General features: G+C 45.4%; 1 protein-coding gene across 4 annotated transcripts in view; it reads left to right on the top strand.

Moving 5' to 3' along the window:
• EPHA5 (EPH receptor A5) overlaps nt 1-19,584 on the top strand; it is a gene marked incomplete at its 5' end in the record, with an annotated part of 197,846 nt that extends 178,262 nt beyond the window's left edge. For all 4 annotated transcript variants that reach the window (XM_084263299.1, XM_084263300.1, XM_084263301.1 and 1 more), the window contains 5 exons: nt 575-784; nt 2,529-2,678; nt 7,284-7,477; nt 10,406-10,561; nt 19,396-19,584. In XM_084263299.1, coding sequence (XP_084119425.1) covers nt 575-784; nt 2,529-2,678; nt 7,284-7,477; nt 10,406-10,561; nt 19,396-19,501 — 816 coding nt within the window. In that variant the 3' untranslated portion in view covers nt 19,502-19,584. The remainder of the gene's footprint in view (nt 1-574; nt 785-2,528; nt 2,679-7,283; nt 7,478-10,405; nt 10,562-19,395) is intronic.
• Nucleotides 19,585-25,191: the final 5,607 nt, after the last annotated feature.

Genomic DNA, 25,191 nt, shown 5'->3' on the forward strand with positions numbered 1-25,191 from the left:
CTGCTGCATGGAAATTGTTAGCTTATCCTGCAAAGTTGGATGTTTCAGGAGCACATCCACACTGTGTCATGGCAGACCCCAGACTTGTCAGAGTTTGTCCATGGCATGTAAGAGCTAGAGAAGGGTCGATAGGGGAAGTGGTTAGAAATGTGGTGCGGCGACATGGGGAGGAGCCCTTACCCCCAGATATTCACTCATGGACCTGTGCAGGTAGGATTTCCATGCGACTTGGCACCATTCAGTTGGCTTTTCAGACACAGCCCACCCCGGTGCCTTTATACACATAACTACATGTGTTCGCTCCCAGTCACAATCTCTTTATCAGTCACCAGTGGAAATAGCTCGCTCCTTGATCTCCAGTTAAAAGAACTACATTTCCTTAGCTTTGTCTCTAGAGATCCTAATCCAAACAGTGAAAATTTGAAAAGCTTCATGGTCAGAGCATGAAAGTAATGAATTATTAATTTCCCTGGTTTTCTTCCCTGGAGACCTGCCTTTGCATTTTTATTCCTGCACACGCAGTGCTGAGGGTGCGGAGACTCTCGGCTGATCAAATGCTTCCTTTCTTTTGCAGAAGAACGATGGGCAGTTCACGGTCATTCAGCTGGTCGGGATGCTACGAGGCATCGCGTCAGGAATGAAGTACCTGTCTGACATGGGTTACGTACACAGAGATCTGGCCGCCAGGAATATCCTAATCAACAGCAACTTAGTCTGCAAGGTGTCAGACTTTGGCCTCTCCAGAGTCCTAGAAGATGATCCCGAAGCAGCGTACACAACCAGGGTGAGTTATGAGGATACCGAACTGATGGAGTTCAAGAAAAATATATTCCCTGACACATTTTAGTGTTCAGGCTCTCTAGCAAAGAGGTTTCTACATATCCAGAGCCTCTAAACTGTGCATGAAGGTTTGTTGAGGTGTTACCTGTTCATAGTTAGCAGATTAATTTTGCAAATGCCTGTATCTTTGTAATGGGTGTAGCCAAATAAGGCAGAGGAGGAAAGAGCAAGTGGAGGAGGAAAGGGAGGAAGAGGAAGTGCTTTGCTTAGGCACCCAAGCAGAGATGTTTTCAGGACAGTTTGACTCTTTTTAAACCATTAGTAAATGCAACGCCTGTTGCAAATGATTCACATTGCCCTGAACATTACCTTGTTGAGGACAATCTTGCCCAGCCTGAGAATGAGCTGCTCGAGCCTTAGTGCTCTGCCCCTGTCCAACCTTGATCCATCCTTTCGGTGCATTAGTCCAGCCACCCCAGGACGTGGCCACGTGGTCCCAGTCTATATAGAGTCGGGAGACAGGTCCTACCCTCAGCAGCACAGTCTTGGAGATAGCCTCCAGGGTTCATGGCGGTGACTGGTATGCCTGGATGTGTCCTGTTAACATGTTTTTCCAAGGGTATTGTTTTACGGCTGGTGGGAGCTCTCTGGGTCATGTTCCCAGTTCCCGCAGGGATCTGGGAAAGGCCTTTCAGCTCTTGGCAGTCGCAGCCCCACGACGGGACTCGGTGCACGGCTGGACCAGAGCCTCCCTGCAGGTTGGAGGGCTCTCGGCCAGCCCTGCTGCAGCTCCAACGTGCTGCCATGTGCTAATTGGCACTGTGGAGAAGCTGGCCTCTCACTTAAGGCATGCGCTGATAAGGCTGTGAATAAATAATTATTGGAAGAAAGGAATTTATACATTGGCTTTGAAAATGTATTCCAAATTCTGCTTTTTTTCAAGTAACAAACACTGTTAGGGGGCATTCAGGAAGACCTTACGATATTTAGCTCAACACTGAGAGGAAGGGACTTCACAGTAAAATATATTTTGATATAAATCAAGGGAGACAACTCTTTAAACCCAATGAGGAAAGTATTCCTTAATCCACATTCCCCTTTCCCTCCCCTCTTTCTTCTCAAGGCTGGTCTGAAGTTTGATTTCTAAAATGGTAGAAAGGGAAAAAGGGAACAGAAAAGCAGATTTGACAGCTGTGGCAGCATTTTCAGTCCCACAGCAGAGGCCAAGCAGGCTGGTCTTTGCACTCACAGATTTTGGTGCTCGCTGCATAGATCTCTCAGCAGGATTGGGACCGCTTTTTTTTAAAAAAAAAAAGGGAAAAAAGAGCATTACTTCTGCAGCAATTTGCATGAAGCCCTCGTTAGATCAAAGTCTTCCTGGGCTTCAGAGCTGTCTGTTCCTCCCCCGCTCTCTCTCAGAAGCAGAGGAACTGTATTCCCCTACCAACCCGTGCAACATAATTGAGATGTTGATCCTATACATGTCCCAGCATTCAAACAGCATTCAAACAACAAACCTTCAGGACAGCCAATTAGTAGGCAGCCTACAAATGCTTATGGGCTGAGATAATGTGGAAAGGGGCCCCATGCTGTCAAACAGATTTACTTTAAAATTCGATGTCTCTTTCCAGAGAGAAAATAACATCCCTCAGTGCTCTATGAAGTGCTGCTTTGTCCTCTTTCACATGTTCTCTGCCCTCCTCTGCAATCCAGTTTTTGGTTTTTTTTTTGTTTTCTTCTCCTTCTAGGGAGGGAAGATCCCCATCCGATGGACAGCACCCGAAGCAATCGCGTTCCGCAAATTCACATCGGCCAGCGATGTCTGGAGTTACGGCATTGTGATGTGGGAGGTGATGTCCTACGGCGAGAGGCCTTACTGGGAAATGACAAACCAAGATGTAAGCACGTGCCACAGCTGCCGCGTGATGGGACTGTGAGGGCTCAGTGTTCATTCTGCAATCAGAGAGGGAAGATGGGGCTAAGAGGAAGAGAGCTGCTGTAAAAATGGCTTTGCTCCCCCATGCCAGACAAAAGAGATTCTCCCGTTTGATGCTCTTTTTTGCAGCCGCAGCCCAGAACAGGCTGTGCACAGAGGGAAATGTGTCTGCACAGAGGCAAGTCTGCTTCCCCCAGCAGACTGCTGAAGCTTCACTAATGTTGTTAGAGCTGGAGCCCGTCCCTCCTCTGCTTAATGACAAAGGTCTGCCAGGGAATAGATGCCGATAACTGGCAGCATTTCAATTGTGTGTTCAGACCCCTGCTGCCATCTAAAGCAGAAACTCAAGAGAGTCATGGTAAGGGCTTTGTTTCCCTGCACAAAAGCTGGATGATTCGATCTAGTGACAGCAGTCCAGAGAGCTGCTTCTCGGTTGCCCTTGCACTGTTGATCTCAAGAGCATAGTTTTGCTCCTGTTGTGAACATCTTGTTAAGTCAGTGCTAACACAAGCTCTTGTGGTTCGTTTGCACAGCATCCTTCAAGTTGTGTCCCCTTGCTCCTGGGCCCCAGTGCCCCCTTGAGCCACTGACTTCAAGGACACCATCTCAAGCATCTCCAAACAGGGAGATGCCTGGTGATGCTGTAGCTCTGATCCCAGCCTGTTTAAGGGTTTCTTGATCCTACTGCAGGGCTACATCCTCCCCTGAGCTCACCATAAACATCTGTCCTTATGTAAAGCTAAATTAAGCCTGGGGTTGCCAGATTTACCAGGACTGTCCTTACTCTTTGAGAGGAAGCATTTCTGAGAACCATGAAGTGTGTAGGTCTCTGAGGACAGCAGATAGTGCATGAGGTCACTGTGAGGTATGTGAGGCCCCAAAGCAGCTCTGCAGTGGTGGGGAAAACACACCACTCTGCATGTGGCAATTGAAATTACTCCTGATCCCTCCCACTTCATCTCTGCAGCCCTGCCCCTGTGGAGATGCTGCTGCTGGCTGGGCAAAGCAAGCAAGTCTTCGCTTCTCCATGGGTTTCTGCTGGTCACAACACCTGATCTTTCATCCATTTCTCTTCTTTGAGCAGCATTCCTGTCCCTGTGACTTTCTGCTGTTTGCTGGGCAGCGAAGGCTCTGTCTCAGCCCCCTGTTTCTCCAGTGTTTTGTCTGCAGGCCTTTGCCATCAGTGGCTGTTACTACCTGTCATGCTGCGTGGCTATCTCATCTCGCTTCAAGTCCGGGCGCGGAAGCGAGCAGTACCTTTGAGATGTTCATGCCGTGCTTCTTGCCAGGGAGATGAGCACGTTGTTTGGCATGAATGCCCCACTGCTTCTGCACTGCTGAGGCTGTCACTTTGCAGGGAGTTTGGTAAAGCAGCATGTATCTACGCAGGGATTTATCTCAATCAAATCCAGAGACTTTCTTCCATCGCCTGTGAAGAGAATGCAGCAGTTGAGAGCCAAGCTTTTTCAGTCACAGTGAGCGCTGTAACTATCTTTAATGCTGATGCACTGGCATAGCACAGATGTTCTTCAGTAAATGCCGAGCTAGTGCCAGTGAAATAACATACCATGGCCAGGGGAGTCCCTTGTCTGGATCATAACGCTGTAAGCATCCAGACTCTGCAGAACTGTTCCAAAAGCCCAAATGTCTCATGCACCATGGGGCCCAGAGTGAATGTCACACTTGCCTGATAAGAAGCAGAGGGGGGACTGGTGACTTTAGCAGCAGAAAGCAGAGGTCTGGAGAGATGTTTATGAGCATCACTTGCTGCTCAGGCTTTGCTTGGGTTACCTCTCTGCCTCTGTGCAGGTGGCAAGGGCCTGGGTGGTGGTAGCCTGGGAAACTTAATTCAGTGCTGTGGCATGTTTCTCATGCGATTTATGCTTTCTTCCTTCATATTCTGAAGGCTGCCTCTCCTTTCCTCCCCTGCTTGTGTTGGCAGAAGAATCAGTGGTGTTAGACACAGTATTGGCATTCGTGCAGAGGACCGAGGGGTTCTGCTCACATGGATTTCAGGCTCCATCACACAAGAGTTTAACATTGCATGGCTTGTAATTAAAGGATATCATTTACTAGCAAAGCCAGCAATAAGCAAAATTATTCTCACCATGTTACAGATGGATTGCTTTAAAGGAGGTGCCATAGGGCAGGCAGCATTGTAACAGCAAAGGCAACAAACCGTGTTTTAAAGTCATCCTGGTTTCTGGATGACCTTCTAAAAATATACTTTGACTTGACCACAAGATAAGACTTTGATGCAGGAACTGTTGAGGGGAATTTTGTGGCCTGAGTTACGCAGGTTGCTAAGCTAAATGATCGCAGTGGTTGCTTTCTAGTTTTCAGACTGGTGGTTTTATGAAAGCATAGGGCTAAAAGTGTTGCTTTGGTTTACTGGAATAGCCTATCCCAAATTGTCCTCTCGCATCTAGTTCAGTCACCCCGTCCATAAGTGAGTAGTGCTTGGCCAGAAGAGCAAAAATGCCTCCTTGTAGGTGCAAATTTTAGCTCTTCAGGTCTTACAAAACAGTATGCACCAATGACTGGGATGGTCAATGTGCTATTTTCTAACCGCTGTGAAGGCTACAAGTGGCTCGGTCTTTGTTGGTTTGTTCTTTTGCTCTTCTTATTGCCCAAGGCACCTTCAGATGAGTGTATTTCAGGGCCCTAGCTCCTCATGGTATTTTGATACCATTTACATTGTATCACCAGAAAGAACGACATCCTGTAAATTGAGTTAACGCTATTGATTGTGATGTTACTGCCAGGAATATCAAACATGCATAACCCCATTGCAGATGTAGTTCAGATATTCTGAGCTGGTGCCAGATGGTCTGCTCCCCGTCTTGCTACTATTTTCTTTCTGCTACAGCTGGAGGATGATCCATTATTGTTATAAATACAAACACGGACACAGCAAATAACATTCTCATGGCTGTGCCACACTGAGGCTTTTTTTAATAGGGCAGCTGCAAATTCAGTAGCAGGGACCAGCTGAAAAGCATGATGTGAAGAACAGACAGTACAGATAGTGTAGTGTGGCAGGGCTGGGTTTTGATGCTGCAAGCAAGAGCCAGGCCGTAGAAGCGATTGGCTTGCAAGCATGGGTTGGGTAGAGAGAGCTGTGCAACTGCTCTGCCGATGGATGAAATCATATACATGAATGCAGATCTTCTGGACCAGATCTTCAGATGGGCTCACAAACTTGGAGAAGATCAGAAAGCCTTGCCTAACAACTCCTCTACTATATGTGTCCTTGGGGAGTTTGAAGTTCCCGCTACTGCTGCTCAAGCAGCCAGGCTCATTCCTGGGACTCTTCCATTTGGCAAAAAGCCCTGTGGTGGAGGACGATTTGAACACGATCCATGTGGTCATGAATTTCTGAAATGCAGTGCCAGACTGATGTGGCTCTTTCTGTGCTCTTATAGGGACTAAAATCAAGAAAACAACTTTTGTACTAACCATGGAGCTGCCTTTTTAAACAGGATATTTTCAAGTCTTAAGAAGGTGCCTAGATTGAATGGCATCTGAGGCGGTTCTTGGAGACCAACAGTGAAGCACTGTGGTTTTCCACATAGCAAATAGCTGCTTCCAGCTCCTTTTGGTCAAGGAATCTTGGGAGTTAGAGTGTGAAGATGGGCTGCTGGGACTCCCCTGGCGCTCTCACAGACCCTTGTGGCTTGCAGTGCAAGCCACATTCTCCTGAAAATTGTAATGGTTTAAAACGGGGACTGCTGGGCTGGGAGCCCTGCTGTAAATCTGCCCTGAGCTGAGGAAAACAAATGTCTGTCTTAAATGCTTCCCTCATTTATTAATTTCTGCCTTTCAAGAGGGCAGGCGGCACATGTGCATCCCACTTCTTGTAGATACAGAACCATAGATGGTTTGTATTTGAAATCAGTGCAACTGCCCTCCCCTGGTTTTAATTTACATACTCTCGGGCTGACATTTTAAATTCCTGGCAGAAATGTGGTCACACTAAGAAACAGCTAGACCCAGACAGTATTGAATGATATATGAGATGGTTGTTCTGCCTCTGCCTTGAATCCATCCATCAATTAGCATTCAAAGTCTCTTTTGAAATACAGTCAGACTTTTATTACTGTAATACAAATTTGTGGTCTAGCACATGCTTTTTCATGTAAAAAGGAGCCAACATATGCATAAACAAAATCACTGTGCTCCAAGAAGATGCCAGAAAGCCCTGTAGGCTGCTTTTCGTAGACTAAGGGTAGGCTCCAGGAGTTTTCTGGTATATAACCTACAGACCTCGACTGGGCTTTGAACAAGTGCAGCCTGGAAATCTGACCCCTTGGTTGCAGCCCTGCCTTGGCTTTCTAAATTAATTTTGCAGCAACCAAAAATTCAGTCGTTCAACACATCCCGTAGAAAATATGAAAGATAGTGGGATTTATTGGGTTTGCCTCCTGTGTGCAGAGTTGGGGGGAGGAGGGATTTTACATGACCATATTGCTGGTCCCCGAGTTCTCTGTTTAAGTCAATTTGCATTTTGGGAAAAAGGTGAGAGGAAGAAAAGCAGCCTCTCAGCCTCATGCTTTATCTCCCGTAGGTGATTAAAGCCGTGGAGGAAGGCTATCGCCTGCCAAGTCCCATGGACTGCCCTGCTGCTCTCTACCAGCTAATGCTTGACTGCTGGCAGAAAGACCGCAACAGCAGGCCCAAGTTTGACGAAATTGTCAGCATGTTGGACAAGCTCATCCGTAACCCAAGCAGCTTGAAGACGTTGGTTAATGCATCGAGCAGGTACAAACTCGGGCCAGAGCCATTTCTCAGAGTGAGATCCTTGTCTAAATACCCGCCCATGGGGTTGAATAACTACTTATTATGTAGCCTGCGTGTGTCCGTGGGTGGATGTTCCTCCAGCTTTATTATGTCGTGGGGAGTTTCCCCAATTCAACTTTTTCTTTTGAAACTGGCAGGCTGGTGAGTTACTCTGTAAATGCAGTGCTACTGCCACAGAGAAAATTACTGTGGCCTGCCTTTCAGAAACATGAGCTTTAGCGGTATTTATAGGTCTCTGATAAAGTTACCTGTGTTCTACCCTCGGGCTAGAGAGGGCGAGATTTGAGTGTATGAAGTAGATAGCAAATGCTGCTCAAATTATTTGCCTTTTGACTTCATCTTGGTAATACAAATGAAGAGCATCTCTTGGGGAAGCAAGTTGTGCAAAGCTCACAGATGTCCAAGCACATCCACCCACAACTATTCCCAGGCATGCTAGTCACCACCACCGGTTCTGACAGTTGTGGTAATCACGAGGGGATTCTCAGTGGTTCCCAAAGAGCTGCACACAAGCCATTTGCTAAAACCACATGAAGTGACTAGAGCAGCCGGTGTGCAATTTGTGCAATTTAACATGAACGCAAATAGCTACCTTACCTACAAGTAAGGTAAATACAGTCAAGATATAACACTGCACTTGGGGAAAAATAGATTAATACTTTTTTAAGTGATTTTTAGTATTGGGGTTTCAACCATACTGGAGTCTTGGAGAGACCTTTTGAATTTTTGCTATAAGCATGCAAGTATTACTTCTGACCCATCTGCATTGCTAATCCCTCAGTCCCTTGCAGGGTAATGAAGGAGTAACAAATATAATCATTGCTGCTTCACTGGTGGCAGTGGAGTTCCCCTGATTAACACTGGAAGAGGCCCTTCAGAGGAGGAAAGAAAAAAAACAATGTTGTATTCCTTGGACAGGAATGAAGATGGGGTGGGATGGTGGTCTGGACCAAGCAGATGTACTGTTGTGAGCTTAGACCCATCCACCTCCACACCTTCCAAATGAATCTTGTACAACTGCATGTGGCCCATTGTGCCTTCTGCATCTGGACCTGACATCTACATGCTGACATATCCCTATGCATGGCATCTCATGTACTGGAAGAAATGTGAAATCTCTGATAATTTTTAAATACAAGATAGATCTGATTCCTTGGGTTATTTTACATGCATCATTTACCACCTGAAGAAGAAATTGCTCTTATTAGCAATTAGATGTAATGTCAGTCCCAGAAAACCTGCAGGAAGAGGTTTATGATAGCACAAAATATGTGGTGTTTCTCTTCTATTTTCAGTTCAGAACAGTCATTTTCCAGGCCAGTTATGTGGTGGTTCATGAGCTCCTTTTAGACCAAACTGTTATGCCAAAAGAGAGGAGAATATGCAGCAAACCATCTCCTTGAGCTGCTGTGCTCAAGGGGGGGGTGGGGTTTTTTTCGTTTCCACAAACAGGTTCATGCAATTCCAAACTACTTCTTTTCAGAGCTGCTGTGGGGGTTTTTTTGGTGTGTATGGAGCACCTGAACAGCCAGGCTTTGGGACTGGGTTTCTATAATCATAGATTGCTGTGCCCAGGCCATAGTAATTCCAAATGAATCATAATTTTAACATACAGCAGCTGTAAAGGATTTTTTAATATATGTAATGTATTCTTTATGGAAATTCTCATTAATGCAAATAAGGGAGGAAGTCACTCTCTACATTACAGTGTGTGCATATCAGTAGGTACCTCCTGACATCCGTGATGAAAATCCACTTCTTGTTATGATTACTTAGGAGTTTTGAATTCCTCATGTGTATAAAATGTTATGGGAAGCCATTATGTTCTTGGTACTGCAAGTATTCACATTTTATTGGACCCTTCAGCACTGCTATTAAATAAACAAATAATACTAATGCGCTCATAAAATATATGAAGATCCGTGAAGTGCTACAATATAATATGCTAGTGCTCCTTCCCGTTGATATTCTTTTAAGTGTAATCCTCACCGTCAGAGGCTGACCCAGAAAACGTTTTTTTACCTGTAGGTAATAATCTTTATTGCAAGGCTTACATTAGCTGTATGTCCTGGTTTACAAAGCAGGGGACAAATCTAGTTTCTTCCCTGGCTGACCTTGGACAAGCCCCCTTTGCTCTCTGCGCATCATTAGTGGGGTGGTGGAACTGTACGCAGCACGGGTCGCTTGTGCTAGGTACTGTATCGGTGTTTCTGCTGCGGTGAGGGGTTATTATTTGCCTGAATCGCTTCTTCCGTGCATGGCATAACTGAGCAGTTAGCGACTGTGGGTGCTGAAGCGGGAGTCTCCCTCTGGTTTCAGGGTTGGAGCATGGTTGGAGCATTGCTGCTCTCTGCAGGGCTCTCCAGATGCTGCCCGCATCCAAAATCCTCACCCAGCGCTGTGGGAGTGGCCCCTGAAGTGTTAACAGCAGCCTGCCATCGACGGCTGCTGCTGGGAAATGTAATTTGGGTCTCTGCTTCCAGGCTCTGGGCTGTCTTAAGTTAATTATGAGCTTTAAAGGAGAAGGAGGTAAACAGAGCAGGAGGAGTGAAACCAAAGACTTGGAAATAAGAGTGACTGGGGGAGCCTGATGGAAGAGGAGCCTGCTTGTGGACAAGAAATAACAGAGGTGGATGCTGGTCCTCTCCTCTTTCTGCTTGCAGTAAGGACCAGAAATGGCAGGAACTAACTCAAAAGCAGGTGAAGCTACAGGTGAACTGGTATCTTTGATATATTGCATATCAAGCTTGCTGGGAAGGTTTAGGCTGCAGCAATCACTGAAAACAACAAAAGAATCATCTTTACCATACAAAAATGCAAGCAGCTGAGTCATGTTGGGTACGTCTTGGTACTGATTCTGTTTGCTTCTCTGTTTTTGCTTGTCTGTAGAGTATCAAATCTGTTGGTAGAGCACAGTCCAGTGGGGAGCGGTGCCTACAGGTCGGTGGGTGAGTGGCTGGAAGCCATCAAAATGGGCCGATACACAGAGATCTTCATGGAGAACGGATACAGTTCTATGGATGCTGTGGCTCAGGTGACCCTAGAGTGAGTACTGCCCAGAACATTTTCACTTCATTTGTTGGGATTGCAGAGCGGGGGAAGACAAACCATTCAAAAATATGCAGGGATGGTGCTGCAGAAAGGGAAGCCATTGCCCTTTGCAGTCAGCAGTTTCTCTTTCAGCATCTGTATCGATGATAACAAGCACAGGCAAGATTAAACTTCCCATCACTTTGTTGGCAGCCAGTGGTTTGCCTCCTTCACTCACAGAAATTAATGTTTGAGTTTGAATAATACCCAGGCCATTCTCCTGACATAACAGCACTGATTGTTTGAGGTTACCGACAAATAAAAAACCCCACCCTACTGGTAAATGTGTAAGACCTAGAGACCCTGCTGAGGTATACTGGCTTTACACTGGAGTAGCTGCTTTCACAGTTGATCTGGACATGACCGAGTAGACAGTCAAGCCCAGGAAGGCGTGGAAATAGTATTCAGCATTAACAGAAATAAGCCTAGGTACAGCCAATGCCAAAAGAAGAGCATCAGCAAACCCACAGCTCTAGGGGACATGGTCCCTGGCCAAGACTCCTCCTTCTGAATGTGCTCTTGTTTTTTGTGCGTGGGTATGACTGCAGTTGGGGTGACAGAACTCAAATGACTTTGTAAATGCCTTGAGGCTACTGATTTGTTATGCTCCACCTTTAATTGCCTGCCTTGCTTGTGTAATTACGTCTGTGCTTTCCTCCTGCCACTTACTCAAACTCACCCCAAAGCCTGCCTCTCCAGCTGGGTTAATTTGAGCTTAGTTTGCTGGAGGTGATGAGGCAGAATGGGAAGGATTATGGTCCATTCTGCCTTAGAGAAGGTCATGTCTCCTCCAACCACGTGCAGATTGCCAGTGCACATACAGAATCGGTGCCAAGGATTAGGAATAAACCAAGAAAAATCACCACACCACACAGAACTGCAGCATTTCTCCTGTCTGCTGCAGAGCTTGCCATGGAGCTCACCATACAGGGTAGGAGGTCCTTTGCACAGGATGCAGGTTGGTAACATCTTCATGGAGTTCCCTTCCATGGAGGGAGTGCAGGAAATATTTGCGCTCACTCAGGTTGTTTGCTCCACCCACATCACCAATGTTTGTCCTTTACACCTGGCGTCATCCAGTCTTATCTTCAGGCATTCATGTGAAAACCCTGAGCTAGGGATTAAATCCTCTCTAGCAACTGTCTAGGGAGTCAGGTGCATGGATTTCTACCTGGATCTTTTTTTTTTTTTTGGGTGCCTGAGACTCTTTCATGCAGTTTCACAGCCTAGTTCTGCAGTTATGTGCCACAGAATCATAGCATGTTACTTTGGCTTTTGAGGACTCCACAGTTCTTCACTTACTTACCTGATGGGGCAATGCCCAGATACACCAAGTCTCAGGGCTCCATTTAGACTGGTGATCTACAGACTAAGGCAGAGGTCCATCCCCAGGATGGTCGGAGTCCAAGTGGCAGAAAGACCTAGCCAAACGGCGAGTGGGAAGAGGAGGGATAGGATGAGGCAGTAATTTAAGAGAAAAGGAAGACATTGGAGCATCCCTTCTCCCCCTCCTCTCGGCCCCTTGCCACCTCAATCTTACAACTGGAGGAAGTTCTGGTAGAAAATGCAGATTGTCTAAAATACATCACAGACTTGTTGCTGCTTGGCTGAATTAGTCATATCAAAGATGAAAAAAAGGTTGCACAAAAGCTTCCAGTTTGTTCCTCTTTAGAATTTTATGCAATTTCAAGAGCTCTAAAAGAAATGTTCAGAAGTTAAATGCTTTGAAAATTTTGAGTTTGAGCCCCAATTAACGGTCGGTTTTGACAGAGAATTGGAATAACTTCGCTTACTCGTGTAGCTTTAAACAGTGTTCGTATCCATCTGTGCTGACATAGTCTTAGCATCCCATCCCACTGACAAAACTATAAACCGAATCACAGAATCATTAAGGTTGGAAAAGACCTCCAAGATCATCTAGTCCAACCATCCCCCTACCACCTATATTACTAACTAAACCATGTCCGTAAGTACCTCATACAACCTTTTCTTGAACACCCTGAGGGATGGTGACTCCACCACCTCCCTGAGCAACCTGTTCCAATATCTAACCACTCTTTCTGAGAAGAAATTCCTCATGATTTCTAACCTGAACCTCCCCTGGCACAGCTTGCAGCCATCCCCTCTTGTCCTATCGTTACTTATCTGTGGGAAGGGGCTGACTCCCAGCTCACCAGAATCTCCTTTCAGGCAGAGAGCAATAAGGTCTCCCTGACCCTCCTCTTCTCCAGGCTAAACAGTCCCAGTTCCCTCAGCTGCTTTTCATAAGACTTGTGTTCCAGACCTTTCACCAGCCTCATTGCCTTTCTCTGGACGTGCTCCAGGGCCCCAGTGTCTTTCTTATAGTATTCCTAGTCTCCCATATTCTTGACCACATTTCAGATTGTGACTTAAAACTTTAAATACTTCCCTATATTCATTCTTTGGTATTACAAAAATTTTAAAAAAATATTAAAAAATCCCAAATATCTTTTCAGGCTACCCGAAAAGTACTTTTAAATGTTTTATTTTTCCAATTGGCAATGAACCAAGAAATCCATTATCTGTACAGTTCTAGCCGGAAAGGCAAGTTGGTCTAAAAGTCTTTAATGAATATTATAGCTGCCAGAGATGCTCTGACCTTCATGAGCTGCAAACCACCCCTAAGGCCCCCTCCACCAGGTCCCAGTATGTTCTTGGTAGGACAGATGTCATCCTACTCTGATCCTTTAGCAGTCTTGGTGGAGACAAGATGTCTGAGCTGCTCGGCTTCAGCTTTCTTCTGGGCTTCTACAGCCACAGAGGAGACAGTTCCTGGAAGCCATGGGAGCTTCTGGGTTAGAGGGGTTTTTTTTTTTAAGATGAAGAGAGACATTTCATGAATCCATCTTGCTTTTCAGTTGAAACTAACTCCATCTAGTTAGTTATCCATGCGAGCAATGAATTCACCCCCAGCTGCCTTGGACATGAGTCAGGCTTGTTTCTGAAACAGCTCAACCCACGTACCTTTGCGTTGCAATGGTGGCTTAGCAAGAAGGCGTGACCCCACTCTTTTGGGGAAGACTGTGGAAAGTTCATTAAAAAGCCATCCAAATCAAGACTTGTTATGAGAGCATCCCTCTCAGGTATATTAAAAAAAAAAAAAAACAAACCAAAAAAACAAACAAAAAAAGGCAGAAAAGACTCGATAGCTGTTAAAAAAGGAGGAAGCCATCATAGTGGCGTAAGAGGAAAGGGGTTCTGTGTTGAAGACCTGAACCGCATACTCAGGCTGATGTAAACCAGCAAAATCAACAAAATAAGGGAGAAAAACAGCTTCTGGGTGGGCTCAGCTGAGACATTTGTGGGTTCTCCAGAAAATAAACACCAGAACAAGCAGAATTCTTTAAAGGTTAATATATGGGGGGGGTTGGTTTCCTGGAGGTTTTCACTTTTTTCTCCCCATAAAAGGGAACAACAAAATATTTTGTACTCTGCAAAGGAGAATTCAGGTTAAATGTTCCTTGTCATTTTTAATAGAGGCAACTGTTCAGTATATTCCAGAGCTGGGACTTGGGGGGATCGGGCGAAAAGATTATCTGAACATCTAAAAGTAGCTTGCTTTCCCCAAATGACATCAGTAAAACAATCTTTACCATTTAGAGGTTGCCTTCAAATACCATCCAAAATGATCTTCCACGAATTTAAATTGTGTAGGAGACAGATGTGGAAATTAGATGGAGAGAAGGAGAACTGGATAATTCTTTGCCAGAAAAGGCAGGAAAAAAATGTGATTAATGTAAAGAATTCCAGAAACCTGATGGAAAAAAATTACTAGTGCTGTAGGAGGTGTTGGCCATAACGCTAATGGGACTGGTGACTGTGAGCACCCACCCAGCTTTGTGGCCTTTTTACAGGACCTGGTCAAAATGGTAGAAGTTCAACATTTTTCTTTAAATTCCTTCCCAGCATGTAAAGCAAAATCCCCCTTGCCACCCTGCTTCTTTCCAACTGATGGGTTGATGCATTTATTGCAGAAAAGGGTAGAGTTAGCGACAAATTTCTGAAAGCAAAAGATGAAAAAGCTAAAACCAGCAAATATCGCCCCAAGTCCTGAGCTCTGTCTGCTTAAGCAAAGACCTGAAAATGTATGTGTTCAAACAAAGAGTGATTTCTACATTTAGCTCTAATTCTTGCAAAGGGATGAATCACCTTGTGAAAAGTGGAGCCTCACCCTCCACCCCCTCTTTCCAACTGGATATCAGACTTGAAGGCAACCTTTCCAGTGGACCAGACCTGCTCTTTAAACTTGTGGAACACCTAGTGACTTTTGAGTGTGTCTGGAGCTCTTTCAATCCACTGCAAGAATAACTTTACCAGGACAATACTCAAGAATAGATAGATCCATGACATGAGTTTCAGTCTGACCCTTGACTGGATCAATTACTAACCATGTGGACTACATACTTCCACGTTTTGAAAGATCTGTACTCACTGAATCTCAGGACACCCTGTTGTTTGTTATTAGATGAAGAGCTCTGAATATTTGTAATAATATGTGCTGTGTTGCTTTGCATTGTATTTTTTTCTTCTAAAATAAAATAAATTATTTATTAAAAATTATACTGGATTAAGAGTGTTTAAGAGTTCACCTGCTCTAGATGCTTATACTTAAGCTGAGATCTCAGTCCTGAGATCGTGATACTGTGTCTGCTTCTGAACAAACCTATTCTCATCTCCTAATCAACTAGGACAGGAATAATGAATATAAGAGCAGATGAACTCTTAAAAAATACATGTTTTTAAAGCCCTCACTTCATGCAAAAGTCCCTAGCAAGGGGATTCCTCTCTCTTTAGTGTCTTCTGAAGGTCTTTGAGCTTCTTCTTTCCCCTCATTCAAACTGATAACTAACTAACTAACTCTGTGAGTAGTCCCAATCTGCATGGGCAATTGTAGAGTTACACCATGTGAACGGATGGTCCGGATGGGAGGTGAAATACAAAATACCTGTGGTGGGTTGCCGGCTGCCAGCCACAGAGATCTTTCAGGAACGTGGCCCTTTTGCTTGCATGACTAACCAGCTGGTGAGGGGGGCTGTGTTTTATGTGGCAATCCAGTCCTAGTCTACACTGTGTTTGACAAACTGGTCCATGGTGTATAAGTAGTTCTGTTTGTAAATAAAATGTTTTAAATACATTTCGTACAACATGGAGACCGTGAATTCAACCCTTGCAAATGGGCAAATGGAGGATACTGCAGGGAAGGGGAGGCCCTGTTGTCCCTGGCACATGGCAGCTGGGCTTGCACGCAAGGCGGTAAGAGAGGAGCACGTGTGCAGCTGTTATGCAGGCTGTTTGGAATGAGCCGACACCAGTTTCCCCCGTTGTTTCCTTGACTTTTTGGTCAACTTAAGTCAACCTCTTCGTACCATGTTGGCAAGCAATTCAGATTCCTGCCCTATGTGAATGAAAGAGAAGTTGGAAGGGGGAGACTTCTCCCTGAAAGAAGAATAAAAGTTGCCTCATTGCTGGGGGAGGGTGGGAGGGTGGGGTCAAGTATTTTGAAGCAGGGAAGACCCCATAGCACAGGTATGCACGTATCTCCATGGCCTTGAGGAGCGCCTGTGCCCCTGCCGCAGCGGCGCACACAAAGCCTGGCTTCCAGGGTCAGGTCACTTGCAAGGCAGGGTGCAGCCTGGATCCTGATTGCAAGGGTCATTTGCACCCGGGTCTTAGTTGTGCCTTTTTTTGCAGGGAATTGCAGATTTCTATTGGGAAGCCCCCGTGGATACCCACACACACTTCCTCAGCAGAGCTGAGCCCAGGGCAGTTACCATTTGCCTGCAGTAAAATAAGCCAGGCAGCTCTGGACTGGAGCTTGAAAACAGTTGTTTTGCAGCCCTTTGGCACAGAAGTCGACTGATTTTTATTTTTTTCTCCCCAAAACCATCTGGTTTGTATGCCCAATTCTGTTTAAAATTGGCTTCAGACCTACACTGCTTTAAGTCCTTCAGCGCCGGATGCGCAGGTGCATGCAATGTGCTGTAAGTCACCTTTGGAAAATGGGAATTAAAGCTCCTGTGTTCTCTAGGCAGTTTTTGGAAAGTTTTGTCAACAGCTTTGCAGCACACAAGGTGGCTTTTGAATGAAGGTGATGGTTTTATACTAAGTGAGCTTCTGGCTCAGGAACTGTTGTCTTCTGGTCCATCTTCCCCCACAGAAGTTTTTGTTCCCTCTCCAGGTACTCATGCTTTTGGCCAGTGGCTCCATATTTGAGAGGACTTGATAGTTTAAAAAAAAAAATAGACTGATTCCCCTGGTGAGCAGCTAATGGATTGAAACCAGAAACTCCTTTTTCTTCTTTTGTAAATCAATGAGGCGCTCCTCAAGGATGTTGAGTTAAGGGGCTGCTATAAGGGGGGAAAAAAAAAGCCGTGTAGTGAATAGAGGTGGGTTTTTTAATTAACTCATGGAGCTGAGAGTGAAACGCCAAGATGTACATGCCTTTCTCATAGTTTCAGGCTATTATTTTCTGCATAACATGCAAGAGTATCAGAAATGATACATCTCTGAAATATGTGGTGCTGGATTTTCAAAAGAGCTCAGCTTACACTGTACATACCTGGGGAAAAAAAAAGCTGGATTTTCAAAAACTGCCAGTAGAGCAGCACTCAGCAGGGGGAAGATGGATGTTGGCTCTTTTAAAAATCAGGTCCTATACTGAGTTGTTTTTTTGGGGATTTTTTGATCTTTGGTGTGAACTTCCAACTGTGCTGTGTACATAAAATAAATTGCATGTAACAATAGCATTACTACATTTTCCTTCATTATTAAGATGGCTTGCTGAACTAGTTTCACAATTCAGTGGAGGCAGAAATGAAAGCGTGTCCCTCTGGGAAGGTAGACACCTTTTGCAGGTGCTGCAGCCTTTTCTCTGCCAGGTAAGGAGCGGTACTGATGTGTCTCATTGACCTCCCTTGCTCCATGCCCCTTACGTTGTGATTTCCCCTATGCATTGGTGAGATGCATTGCTGAAAAAGGGTGTGATAATAAAAATAAGTGTTTAGCCTGGAGCAGAAAACCTGGTATTTTCCAAATCAAAAGGCTGAAAGCATGACAATCCTTGGAGAACAACAGAACTAGCTTTTGGCTTCAACCAGTCTATGTGTTAAGATATCAATGTTCAGTTAGGATTGCTTGTTATACAAAGCAATATTCATCTACATGATTTTTGGATGTGGATGGTTGGTTGTGTCCACACAGGAGTCTCTCTCCAGAACATGAAGCTGCTAAGAGAGGTACACCTCCATGGGTAGCTCACACACCATTACGTGAAAAGAGTTTTGGTGGTCGTTGCACATGTTCACCTACAGTCCAGCGTGCAGCTGGACTGTGAGCTATAGGTTTGCAATATGCCTCAGGTAACAGTCAGGCTCCCAGGTGTCGCTGGCGATCTCCAGCCCTTGCACGTGCCAGCCCTGCCTGTGTGGTTTCCAAAAAGCACCTGTGTGTACCAGGAGGTCACGTCCTACTGGCTTTTGGTGGGGAGCTGTCTCCTAAAAGACTTGCACATGGTGTCAGCAGCTCTGGGATTCACGCGAGCATTGGCAGGGCTGTAGAGCTGCACTTTGAAAACATCCCTTATTGTTCAGTCCAGCCTGGAGATAGAACGCGAGGGGCCAGTATTTCTCTAGTGGAAGCGGAAGTCTTTAGACAAATCGCCACATCTCCTCTTAAGATGAACTGTTTCTTTAACCATCTCTGTGTCTTGTGTTAGAAACACAGATGCACCTGTCTTGATGTTTCTTCCAGGCTTTTATTCCTACAGTTTCTTTGTTAACACATTTTCCCTAGAAAGAAATCCCTGCGATTATATGCTGCCATAACCCATGACCTTACGTCTTTATATATGTCATTGAATCTGATCACCAAGGTCCTGCTGTAGTATCCCAGGGGACAATTTGTCCCATTCTTGATTTTAAATAGGATAAATTGTCCCCTGGCGGTGCGTCTTTAACTCCATCAACATCAACCTTGGTGATTACCTTCATCTATACAGATAAATTTTAGAGGGCTGAGCTGCTGAGAATCAATCTGTCTTCCTAATCCTGCATTTCACATGAGTGTTCTTATTTTAAAGCTTTCCTATAATGGTAGCCTAGTTGAGAAACTGAACACAAACGCCTTTGGCTTGTAGAACTCACCACACACGCAAAAAAACCCCTCAAGCATGGGTTTACAGGAAGATTTGCAAAGCCACAGAGGGGAGCTGTCTTGCCAATTTCTGTTGACTTTAGGGGTTGTCAGGGTGGTGGCCACGCTCAAGGCTTTTGCCATTCACTTCTCTGTAGGAGCTGGGTGTAGGATTGCAGTTTGTGTATCTTTGGCTTTGCCTTGTCTGAAGAGGTAGGAAGTGCGGATTGACCTCAATCCACACTGCTTGTATCCGAGATCAAATACCAGCCTCTCCCAGGAGAAGAGGAAACTGCAACACAGGTTTTCTTACGTGGCTTTTCTCTTGGAAGTAGGACTTTCCACGCCTAGCAGAGTCCTTGGCCAAAGGTGATGCTGATGCTTTGCTATCCAGCTTTTCTCCTTGGCCAGCAAGGTGATCTTGGTCAAATCACGTCACCTCTCCGAGATGCTGTCAGCCTTTAATTGTTTCTTTTTTTAAAATGGTGAAAAATGAACTTGCCAACTAAACCTGGCTTTGGGAGCCGCCGATGGTAAGAGGTAGGCGCTGGCAGCAGCATTGGTGCGTGCGGCGCGTGATGTGCGCGGCGGCGTGTGCCTGAGCGGTCCCTGGAACCAACGTCTGCTTTCTCCCACAGGGATTTGAGGCGGCTGGGAGTGACACTTGTTGGTCACCAGAAGAAGATAATGAACAGCCTTCAAGAAATGAAGGTCCAGTTGGTGAATGGGATGGTGCCGTTGTAACTTGGTTTTAAAGTCGCTTCCTCCAGTGGGTCGGTCCTGCACTTTGTACACAAGCCCCGAGATTTATTTTGACTAAAAAAAAAAAAAAAAAGAAAAGATAAAAAGGGAAATCCAGTGGTTTCTAAATAACTGAAGGACGTTGGCCTCTGCTGCAGTGTTTCTAAAGCAGTGTTTGACTAAAGTTTTCCTTTTCTTTCTATTTGTGCCCTCTCATTTTCATGAAGTAAATGTAAGATGCATGGAACATGGAAATGAATCTGCTGTACGTGAGGTTAACCCGTCTCTTAAGCTTCAGCGACAACGACAACAAGCCTTCCCACCACGCGTTGTCTGTACATGGGAGATATATATATAGATATATATATATAGCACCTTTATATACTGAATTACAGCAGCACATGGTAATACTTCCAAGGACTTGGATGGAGGAGTTTTGTAGCCATTCACGGGCTCCCAAAAGCTGCAGTTTACTGAAGTTTAACTTCGAGTCTTACTTGTCTACAGAAGTGTATTGAAGAGCAATATGATTAGATTATTTCTGGATAGATATTTTGTTTTGTAAATTTAAAGAAAAGAAGAAAACAGTGCTGTTACACAGCATTAAGTTATAGAGACTAGTGTATAAACATGTTGCTTGCTCCATGGCAAATACAATACAGGGTGTATATTTTATTTTTTTCCTCCCTCTGTGTTGCCAAGTTCTTTTTGTTTGCTCTTCTGGGAGGATAATAGATGACGAAGATGTATATACTGTACAGTTTGCTACGCATCAGGTACAAGATTGGGGTTTTTTTCCTTGGTTTGTTCTTTTTTTTCCCCCCAGCTCATTCACTTTGTTTTGTCTCCCTTTTGTGTTACCGCTACATTTTGTATTTTTGCTGCTGTTTGACTTGAGCAACATAAAAAGCCTTCAGAAGTTTTGATTATGTATATGAGGTAGAAAGTGTGCATAAATAACAGATGATGTCCCTTCTTCCTTTCCACCATGGGCTGGGGATGTCCAGACCAAGAAAATGAAAACCTCTGGTTTTGGGTGCCCACCAGCAACAATGTGGCATCAGTTTTCATGTGTTACGAGTCCTGCTCAAAGATAGCATGGGGTTACCTCAGCACTGTCCTGGTAGCCATCACCCAGAGCTGCCCCTGTCCCGGGAGCCCAGGAGAGAAACCAAGAGGTGGTTTTAGCTGGAAGGAAGGGATTTTGCTTTTCCTCTTCTCCTTTTGGGGGTTAAGTCATGGGGTGCAGTGTGGAGGTGAACCTGTGGTTGTCCAGATTTGGCAGTATTTTCTCCAAAGAGGTGGTTTATTTTGGGAACTGTGCTGTGCCAGGTTGTCTCTCTGGGCATTTTCAGTCTGGTGCAGACTTGGCCATTTGGGGCAGAGAGGAGGGAAAAGCAGAGCAGCACAACACGGTCACAGCAGTGGCATCCTGTGGGCAAGAAGGTCCCATTCATCTGGGGCTGGCATAGCTTAGGTCAGCAGTTGGTTGTAGCTGGGGATTGGCATGTCCAGCTCATGGCTGCTGTTTTCAGAGAGACCTGAGGGCAACCCAATCCTCCTGGGAATCTGACCAAGAAACAATTGGCGGCTGTCCTCCTCCTTTTGTTGTACATAGGAATAATCAGTGCAATTAATTTGGTATTCATAGGTTGGGGGTTGTTTTTTGTTTTGTGAAGGCTTTCATAAAGATAAGGATTTTAAAATGGCTCAGTGGATAGCAAGCGTTTGCTGGTTTTGTAGATATTGGGTAGGAAGGAAGGTTGGGTAGCATCTTGTAGCATCCTTCCTTGGTGATAACATCGACATACTGACTTGCCGCAGCTCCTTTCATCCCCGGCGCTGCAGAGCTGAGCCTGAGGAGCTCATCCAGTGCCAAAAGTTTGTCCTTCACATCTTGTAGAAGCAGGTGTCAAATGCCACCTTCAGCTCTTTCAAAGGTCTTTCTTCCATTTGCCCTAAGCCTTTGGGTGAGATTTGACACAAAGAACAGTTTCTAAGGAAAAGGGAAGGGTCTAGGAGGAGAGGGTTGGGGTGGGGTTCTTTTCTTAGCAGCAGGGCTTGTTGGCTCTCAGCAGGGCTTTGCCAGGCAGTATTTGCCTGGTTTGAAATGACCATCGCCTCCTCTGTGAGCTGCTGCCAAGCTCCTCCGAATCAGGGGAAATAGAGAGAGAGGAGCCGCAGTGGGGTCTGACAAAGCCCGACGGAGTGATTTCTCATCCTGTTGTTCCATTTTGGCAGTCACCGGACCACAAAAGAGGGGCGACGGGGGGAGAAGATCAAGACATAACAATTTTGGTGTGTAAAAGAGATTTGTCATATAATAAATAAGATTATTAGAGCTGTCAGCAGAACCGTCTTGGGATTATTTGTGCCTCCCTGCAGCACTTGGAAAAATAACCCGTAGGAAGACAGAAACATCTCTGTTCATCGAGAGGAATTGCTCGCTCGCTGCCTGCAACCATCGGCCACACCACAAGAGATGCTATTAGCAAATATGCAGCACTTTCTGCCTGTCATCTCTGCCCATTCCTTACCTGTTGGCTTTGTGGGAGGAGTTGGGTTTGGTCTTTTTTCGTGGACTTTTAACAGCAAAATCCCATTTTTCACCATTTGTGGGGTCTTCAACGCGTATGTGGTATGGCTGGATTCCAGACGCTGGAATAACCTTTGAAATTATGAACTAGTGGAAAACAAACTGTTCTTAAGCCAGACTGCCTCTGTAAATAGGGTACCTCTTCTCCATTCCTCCAATAAATAAATAAATAACCTTTTCTATTTATTTTCAAGAGCTCTTCTTGCTATAGATCTCTGTGTAAAAGGCTTTGTCTCAGAGCTAAAAATAAAATGAAACAGTGTTTTCACAAGTAGGGTCCAAAAGTTACAGCTATGTCCACAAGCAAATTCCAGAGATGACAGAGGTTTTTGGTTCCCATCCAAGAACCGTAATTACTCTGTATTTTGGGCAAGATCATATATATGGGGGTGCAGCAGGAGGCGATGACAGTAATACTTCACTGGTTGCACTCTTTGTGAGGGCTGCAGCTGGGTTTCCTGCCTATGCTGAGTCAGAGTGCTTTGCTTCTCCAGCTCCCTACTGCTGTGTCTGCCCTAGCAAATACTTTTTCCCCAGTATAGTTTGCTGTTAATCGGGAGGAAGGTATCTTGAAGGGCCTAGTAGGTGATAAGGCTCTTTTTGATGCAGTTCTTCACTTTAAGAGAAGGAACTGTTGCTGAGAGTTGTGTGTTTGGACTGACCCCCTTTCATTGTGTACCTACCCTTTGGAAAAATTACCCAAGCATAAAAAGGGAAATCTCATTTAAAAGAAAAAGGGAGGGGGAAAAAGAAATAAACCAGTTTTAAATTGTATTTCTTCCTTCTATATGTTAATGGCGAGAAGAACAAAACATGAAGGTTGTTTTGGGTGGGTTTTTTTGTCTCTTCAGTGTTGAATATAATGTAGAAGTCCCAGTGGTCGAGAAATTTTGACTCCTTGGACTGCTGTGGTCTTGAAATTAGTAATTAAAGCTTGTTTAAGATACAGCAGTAGCAGTCTTAACATTAACACTTAGTTTCCATTCCTTTATTGTGATTCCTTAGAGCAGGGAGGGCAGGCGCTGGTGCATCCACAGCACCTGCCTCAGCTCCTCACATCAATGTTTTAACTCATAGCAGACGGCAGCGTTGCTGTACTTACTCCTGCCCTTGTCCCTCACACCACCTTGGATGCTCTCTGTGCATTTTGTTTGTGTACATGGGGTTTTTTGTAGTGTAAGATACGAAATTATCTATTTTTTCACAAAAAAAAAAACCTTTGACTAACGGTGACATCCAGTCATGGATCACACACGGGCATGCCCCCTTGGCTATCCACAAACCATCAGGATTTTCCCCTTCAGAAAGGAAATAAATCCTCTTTATTTTTTCTCTCCTAACAGACTTGGTCCTAATTTTTTGGGGGTGAGGGGGTCTCCAGAACAAGGGAGATGTGTGGTTCCAATGTAAAAAGGCATCCTACTTTGTTACAGGCTGTGCCCTTTTTCCTCTCTTTTTTTGGGGAAAATATTTTTAGTCTGGATTGTGGAGCAAAGCACTTGCCAAATGGACCAAGATCCAGAGCAGCCTCTGACCACACCATTCCCCTGCCCCTCAGCACCTTTTCTTGGTGTTTTCTCCCCCTACTATGAAATTATTTTCTCTGATTATTTTTTTTTTTTTTTGGAGGGGGGCACGTGGGTAGGACCCCAGCAGACCAATGGCTGGCCAGGGCACCCACTACTACATACCCAGCTCATGCTGCAGAGGGGTGCAGACCAGCCTTAAGGAGAGGTGAGAAAAGCCAAGGGTGGGGAGTGCCGAGTGGCAAGGGGGAAAAGATCAGCAGGTCTAACAGAGGCAGTGGTGGGAAGCCAGCATCTTCTAGTCCCTGTGAGATGACCACTGTTTGGAGGACAATGGGGAGAACTGCTGGTTCTCCTGACGCCATGGTAGACGATGGGTGGTACGCTTGCACCCTGGCCAGGAAAAGCCCATTAGGCTGGGGCAGTGGAGAAAGGCCACTTTATATATTAAAGGGAGCACGGGGTCAATTGGGTTAGCACGCTGAGGCTGTCAGCAACTCGGATAAAATCTCTCTGGATTGACGTGCAGGTCCCCATGCAGCGTTTTCTTACTCAGCCTGGGGTTGTCTGCTGCCAGACTGCAGTGAGGACGGACCCTGGGAGGGATCAGAAGGGCTCGGAGGACAGGGTTAAAAAACAGTGCTGACTCGCCCCACGTAGCAAAACTTGCTCCTGCTGCCAGTAAAGATAAGAGCTGGCTGTAAACTCCTTTAAGTGAGAACTAAGGAAGTAGGCAACTTCCTTGAGCCTTTGTGCCTACCCTAGTTTGGGACCAGCCCTTATACAAATACCAAATTAGGGCTTGCTTACTGTTTCCCCTGCTGGGCTCAGTGTGAGAAGAGGCACATGCACTCTGTGACCACCCACTAACGTATTTACTTGCTCAGAAAGGCAAGGTGCTTTACCTGCAAAGCAGATCCTTAATCCTGCATTTATTTTTAGGGTGGTTCATCTGCACAGCCTCCAGCTGGTCCCTGCAATAAATGCACAGCTGCAGCTCCCATCACAACCGCCAGCTCCTGAGGATGCTTAACAAGCTGCAAATGGGGGTAACACTATTCTCTGCATTGCTTTTGTTTTCAGTAAACCTGAAACAATCTGCAAATTAAGATGACCCCAGTGCTGGCTACAGCGCAGGGTAGCAAAACAGCGCCCGTGTTTTTTTCTTTTCTAACCAATAACCTAAAAAACAGGGCTGGGGGGAGTCTGAATCCCCCACCCACTAGGCAGGGTTTGAGCCTGTAGTGCTGGCATCCCTGAAGGATCCTGTGGCCCCAGGGTAGGACCAGCGGGGAGGCTGCTCCCCATCACCCCATGAAGCCAAGCTGCCTTGCAGAAAGTGATGCAAAATTTATGAAGCCTTGGGGAGAAAGAGTGAGGGACTCTTCATGTATTTTTCATGGGCTGAACTGCATAAATAGCATGCAATGCATAAACTGTGACCGGATACTTCCACAAAAAAAGGGACTGGCAAGCAGAAGAGATGAAAGAATGAGATAGATTTATTCAAGTCAACAAGGCCTGATGAAAGTCACCCTCGAGTGCATTAAGAAGCAGCCAAAACAGCACTG

The sequence above is a fragment of the Gallinula chloropus genome, assembly GCF_964237585.1.
Source record: "Gallinula chloropus genome assembly, chromosome: 4".
Lineage (NCBI taxonomy): Eukaryota > Metazoa > Chordata > Aves > Gruiformes > Rallidae > Gallinula > Gallinula chloropus.